Source organism: Cyprinodon variegatus, unplaced genomic scaffold (genome assembly GCF_000732505.1).
Source record: "Cyprinodon variegatus isolate N-32 unplaced genomic scaffold, C_variegatus-1.0 Scaffold1850, whole genome shotgun sequence".
Lineage (NCBI taxonomy): Eukaryota > Metazoa > Chordata > Actinopteri > Cyprinodontiformes > Cyprinodontidae > Cyprinodon > Cyprinodon variegatus.
This window is the reverse complement of record NW_015152303.1, coordinates 3192-9890: the sequence shown is the minus strand read 5'-3', so window position 1 is coordinate 9890 and position 6699 is coordinate 3192. Positions and strand designations below refer to the sequence as shown.

At 39.3% G+C, this 6699-nt stretch overlaps 1 protein-coding gene across 1 annotated transcript; it reads left to right on the top strand.

The window, feature by feature from the left end:
* The first annotated feature begins 4342 nt into the window (after positions 1-4342).
* Positions 4343-6499, top strand: LOC107104696 (tripartite motif-containing protein 16-like). Its single transcript, XM_015404750.1, has one exon. It carries the CDS (start codon positions 4366-4368, stop codon positions 6394-6396), a length of 2031 nt encoding a protein of 676 aa, XP_015260236.1. The 5' UTR covers positions 4343-4365; the 3' UTR covers positions 6397-6499.
* The last annotated feature ends 200 nt before the right edge of the window (positions 6500-6699 follow it).

Below are 6699 nucleotides of genomic sequence, written 5' to 3'. Positions count from 1 at the left end.
GAAAGTTTGGGGGATTTTTCATGTGTTGTCTCTATGGCACCAAACTGCCCCTCTCATTTTACAACTTTTTCTTGTTTTTGAAAATGCCAAATCCCACCTTTCCCTTTTCAATGGGACTTAGACTTCCTCATTGTATGTTGACCACTGTTCTGCAGCTGAAAGTTGCTTAGCCTGTCAGGCCTTTCATATTTAGGCTTATCTAACACAGAAAGAAAAGTTAGGGGGAAAAACTAGTCTAATCTTAGCTCCACTAAATGAAAAGTATTAAGTCTTTATAAACAGATTTTATTGGTTTATTTGAAGTATTATGGGTACTTTTTTCTATATCTTAAAATTGTAGCAAAAGCTTTTTGCAGCAGGATGTTTTTAATTACTTTTGCTGCACAATTACTCTTGTGGTGAAAATTTCAATATGAGTAGAGTGAAAATGACTAAGGGGGGGTTTCTAAAGTCTTTTAGAAACCTTTGGACACTATTAATCAAGATCACTTTATCACTTAACTATTGTGCAGAATGTAAAGACGTTAAAGATTTCCTATGAATGTTGCATATAATAAGCAGATTTGGATTAATGACCTTTTGTTCCCTAAAGTTACGATATGAAGAACAAAAGTATCACGTCTCTTCTTAGGCCTGTGATTTTCTTCCTTGCATTACAGAAACGCTCAGACTTGTTTAGACATGTAAAATCACAATTTCCCCTTTCTCTTAAAAAGACTTAATTTCACGGAAGTTTAGCTGCAAGTTTACATAGCCTTTACATAGTTATGCTTATCTGTTATTCTTTTTCAGCCCTTAAACTCGTTTGTTCAAATTTCCTGATAAGAAACTCAAAATCTCTAATTTTTCTTTTAAATCTCCTCAGTGTTTTATTAAAGATCTGAGTTGTACTAACGGAAACAACCTTCTGTGATGCCTAGATTCCCGAAAAGTGATCTAATACAAATGATGGAGATAAATCATTGTACTTAGACAGATTTTCATGTATATTCCAATAAATAAAGTTTAGTGCTTCTTTGTATAAAATAAGCAGAAAATCGATTTCTATACAGAACAAAATGTATTTGGTACATTTTTAAACCCAAATCCTTCAAATCTTTTGACTTGGATCTCTTTTTACCCCAATAAAAGGAATGAACATACATTTCTAAGCGTATTAAGATTTTTTACATAGAAACATAGAAAGTACAGGATCGTAAATATTGAAGCATAAAGTTCTTTTGAAACCTCTTGGATTTTTTTCCTGCAAAGATATAAACAATATTATCTTCATACAATAAAGAACAGTTACATTAGTGGTTAAACCTCTAGTAACTCAATAATATGCACACTAAAGGCAGGGGACCAAATTCAGGTAAACCTCCATTCAAATCTAACTTTATTTTATTACCTAAGCAAATAACTCAGAGGACTCAGAGCCTACTTTAAACCCGTCCACCTCAACATTTACCTTTACTTTGCTCCGATGTTTACTGTACAGCTGAAGCTCATGTTGAAAAGCATCAACAGAATCTCATCATTTGCACAAAATGAGGATCAGACCTTAAAATTTAAAAGCAACCACACTCTTAGACTGTTTCCATAGAGCCTGTCTTTGAACACCACAAATGGCTTCAGTGACAACTTTTTTCCTTAGAAATAAGTTTTCACAGTTAATGTTAGGATTTATTTCCTATAGTTACTCAGGCACTGAAAAGCCCCTAAATGCGACTTTTGTTGCCTAAAACCAGAAAAATGGCCTTGGAATTCACACTCTTAAGCTTGAAAATGAACTATTAAATAAATGTGGACTTTACAATCAAACTCCAATAACCCACTCAGCAGTTACAAGAAAGGAAAAGCATGGCTGTGAGATTCACTGTCAGATCAGACATCTGACCTCCTGCTAATAAGAACCTCATGCTTAAAGGTGTCAAAGGCTTTCCTCTAGTCTTGAAATATGACCTCTCCTACAAACCTCCTCTAATTTAGGTCCAACATTTACAGAAATCCCCCCCGATATTTTAAGATGTATCATAGAATGAACTGACTGGATGGTCGTTGCTTTGCCCTTGTTCAGTGTGATGTGGTTGGTTTTCTCATTGTGAGTAAAAATATGTCATAATTGTATGTACTTTCATCTAGAGCAGAGGTCACGGATCAGTGGACCGCGGTCCGGATCCAGACCCACATGCTGGATAATCCAGACCCAACCTGATTTAAAACATTTATAAATTACTGCATGTTGTTGGACAATAGTGTCGAACTTCACTTGCGCCGCTTTTCCTGTTAATATGGTAAAGTCCTCCAGAGTGTCCGGCACTAGGCTACATGAGCCGTTGCAGTCTGGGTTGCTGCTGCAAGCCAATTTTAGACACAGCAGGCAAACCTGTGGTAAGCTGAGCGATGTGAACGAAGGAGAAGATGATGAGAAAAAGGGAGCAGAGAAAGTGTGGACTGCTGGAAGAACTGTGATGAACTGGTGACTGAAAAGTGAAATGGTGCTCAAAGATGACCCTGCACATTTAGAGTATGTTTGCCTCAACCTGCTGATGTGAAGCAGGATTCTCCAGATAAATATCGGTCCAAATTGATATGTGCTTCAGAATGGCTTTGTTGCCATTTCAACCCAGGTTTAAAGTCTTACAGGGCAGCATAAGGCCCACTAAACCAGAAAAAAAGAAGAAAAAAAAAAAAAACAGCAAATGATCAGGTGTTTTATTAAATATGTGAATCAAGAAATTGTCTATATACCAAACTGAACGATTGTTGTTCTCTACTTCAAAAAACGCTTTAGTTTTTAAAATGGAAAATTGTTTTATTCTTTTAAAATATTTTATATTCAAAAATTCAATGTATAACTTGGATGCATAAAAACCTCATGTTAAAAACCTCGTGTTAAATTCTGTTTAAAGTAACAGATTATAATTAAAAATGTCTTTGGACTTTTACTGGTTGATGATTTTCTTTTCTCGGACCTTGCAGATTTTTAATGGGTTACCCCTGATCTAGAGGATGTGAGCGCCACTTAGTTTGTGCTCTAATTCTCAGTCTTTATCCCATTACATGTCCGAAAAGCTGCTAAGCTATTAGCACCAGTTTAGCAACCATTCCAAGTGGCTTTCAGCATTCCGCAACATTTTTTTTCCAGATAACATAAATATACAATTCAGACTTAGACATAGACTCAACTTTATCCCTTGGGATTACTCCCTTAGGGAAATTCTGGTTCCAGTAGCTTAAACAGGGTACAACATTTTAAAGCAAAATACGATTAAAGATGAAAATATGACAGACAATATAAAAAGAGTGTATATAGTACAAATGAGCATAAGAAAAGCTGTAATGTCCTAGAATATATTTCACTTTGATATAAAAATCTCTGCACAGTAGAGGGAAGACTACATAGTAGTGTACTGATCATATAAATAAGTGAAAATTAGACAGGCTACACAGTAGTTGCAGGTGTTATTGCACAATGAGAGAGAAGAATATTGCAAATGAGTGACAATATGTAATGTTTTGCATATGATGTCAAAGGCGGAAGGCGCTGACCCTCGTTCCTCTTCCTATCACCTCCTCCTTCCCCCAGGTGAGGAGTTGTACTGCTTGATGGCTCAGGGAACAAAGGAGTTCAGCAATCTGTTGGTCCTGCTTGTGGAAAGGAGCAATCTCCTAAGATTCATTAGCTTTACAACAACAAGGATACGTATTGGTTTCCATCCAAATGCAGGTTTTTAGTAGTTAAATGTTTTATTAGTCCACATTAAGAGGCTTGCCATCTATGCTCACAGTCTGAACAAAAGGGCTAAATCCATTGACCTACATCTCTTATAAAAAAAACTTCTCTCTTGTTGTTTAAGTAAAGTTAAAGTAGCATTGTTGTCTGACTTATCTACATTATTTTCACGTTATTTATTTCGTTTAAACAATGGGTTGTTAAAGGCCGCAGTAGTAGGTTTATATACCCCCCAACTCTGCATCTTTTAGGCATTACATCCTTGTATACATTAGTTCCATAAAATGACAAAATATCTGGAAATGTTAAACCAGTTTACTAGACACTTGCACTGCCAAGTAAATACCAGCCATTTTTATGTAACTTTTACTAAAAAACTGATAACATATCTTAATACTTATGTAACACAACAATGACCTGTATGAATGACATGCAATCGTTCTGCTATTCTGGTAAAATCCCCAACTGGTATCATCATAACTTACAGGAACTAAGAACAACCTTCCTGTTTGAAGCCACGCCCATTTCTGGAATGAAGCGGAGCTTGAATTGCCACCCCCCTCTCAGCTGTATATGTTTTGATGAAGCCAAGCACCTCCAGTCATTTCTTTTTAGTTTTCTGGTAGCTGCTGCTGACGGAGGAAAAGATGGCACAGGGGATTCAACTGGAACGCGACAGATTTTGCTGCTCGCTCTGCTTAGATCTGCTCAACAATCCAGTGTCTGTACCTTGCGGTCACAGCTTTTGCCTGACCTGCATCAACAAGCGCCTAGACAGTGAAGAAAATTCAGGCATTTACAGCTGCCCGCAATGCAGGGAGATCTTCATGTTGAGGCCTACTCTGGTAAAAAACAGCATGATAGAACTGGTAGTTCAAGAGCTAAGGAAGAAAGATCCGCCTGACGTCCAGCCTGGACCTCCAGATAATGATGGTGATGTAGAACCTGGAGCTGTAGTGTGTGATTTCTGCTCTGACAGGAAGGTAAAAGCCATAAAATCCTGCCTCCAGTGTATGGCTTCCTACTGTGCCACGCACCTCCAGCCTCACAATGAAGTGCCACCTTTAAGGAAGCACAAGTTGGTGGAACCAACTGCCGACCTCGAGGAGAGCATCTGCCCTCAGCATCAAGAAGTGATGAAGATGTTCTGCCGGACCGATCAGCGCTGCATCTGCTACCTTTGCTCCAAGGATGATCACAAAGGCCACATCAAAGTCTCCACGGCTGCTGAGAGGGCAGACAGGCAGAAGGATCTTCAGACAGTTAGACAAAAAGTCCAGCAGATGATCCGGGAGAAGAGGAAAGATGTGGAAGCTTTTCAGCAGGAGGAAGATTCACTAAGTAATGCCGCTGGCATTGCACTGAGCTCCACCGACCAGGTCTTTACTGACTTCATTAGGACAACTGAGAAAAAACTAGCTCATATGAAGCAAAAGATGCTCTCCCGGCAGAACTCTGAGGTGGGTCGGTTCAGAAACGTTAGGAACAAGCTGGAGGATGAGGTTAAAGAGTTGAACAGGAAGGATGTGGAGCTGGACAAACTGTACCATACAGAAGACCATACCCATTTCCTGTTAAAGTATCCTTCACTGTCTCGTCTGAGTGAACCTAAAGGTCAGCCAAGCATCAGGCTCCGCCGCCAGCGGAACTTTGAGAGGGTTACTGCCACTGTTAGCGAGGCCAAAAAGAGACTGCACAAGGTTCTTGATGAAGAATGTGAAAAGATTATTCTTGCAATCACTGGAGCGAGTTTTCCCACCACACCACAAACAGAACCAGAGGAGACCCGGTTTAAGTCCTCTCAGATCAAACCAGAGCATGGACAGACCACCGCTGAGTTTGTTCAAGGCAGAATCTTACAGACCCTCGTTAGTCCCAATCTGAACAGAGCTGACTTTTCAAAGCCTAGATTTCGTGATTCCAGACACTCTAGACAGGTCTCACTGGACTTGTATAGGGAAGAACCAACGGTTAGATTTGCACAAAATGGTGATTTGGGTAAAGAAACGGAGGAATTCCTCCCTATCAATAGAAAAGAGAATCCTGATCTTATAAAAACAAACAAACTTCCTGAAAGGAGTCCTGATGTTTTACTGGGAAGAATTAAAACACCCAGGAAGGTTTTACAAACTAGAGCTCAATTTCTTCAATATGCATGTCAAATCACCCTCAATCCAGACACTGCTAACCCAAACCTAATGCTAGACAAAGAGAACCGAAAAGTCACCTGTATAGGTGAAGAACAGAACTATCCCAACCACCCGGAAAGGTTTGCGTACACCTGGCAGGTCCTGAGTCAACAGCCTCTAACTAACCGCTGCTACCTGGAAGTGGAGAGAAACACCAGGGGAGTCATGGTGGCCATCTGTTACAAAGGCATCAGCAGAGCTGGGACATTCAGCCAATGTATGTTTGGGGAAAATAGTCAATCTTGGGCTATTGATTGTTTCAAGAACAGCTGTGAGTTCAGGCACAACAGGATCAGAATGTCCATCCCAGGCACATGGTCCTCCAAATTAGGAGTTTATGTGGATCACAAAGCAGGTGTTCTGTCCTTCTACAGCGTCTCTAAAACCATGACTCTCCTCCATAAAGTCCAGACCACATTCACAGAGCCTCTTTACGTTGGACTCTGGCTGTCAGACGGAGCAACTGCAGAGTTCTGCAAGCTGGAGTAAATATGATTTATTTTAGTTTTTTTCAGTTTGAGGAGGGGACATTTTGAGCGAAAAACGGTATGCAACTAATAGCTGCAGTACAGTGTATGTCAGTAACCCGTTGCTATGTTGCTATGTATAGACACTAGCAACTTAACCTTTGCATGTATTATGTATTTTATCAATGCATCTATTTTCTTTCCTGCTTCATATGGAGAATTTTAAATGAAACACAAATATGCGTTTATGTCTTCAATTTGAAACTATGACATTTAGATTTAGAAGCAAAGCAAATATTATTTGATGTAGGCATAAACTTTTTGA

What these genes read in the sequence shown, in the direction of transcription:
- LOC107104696 (XM_015404750.1), top strand. Translation starts at nt 4,366, where the DNA reads ATGGCACAGGGGATTCAACTGGAACGCGACAGATTTTGCTGCTCGCTC.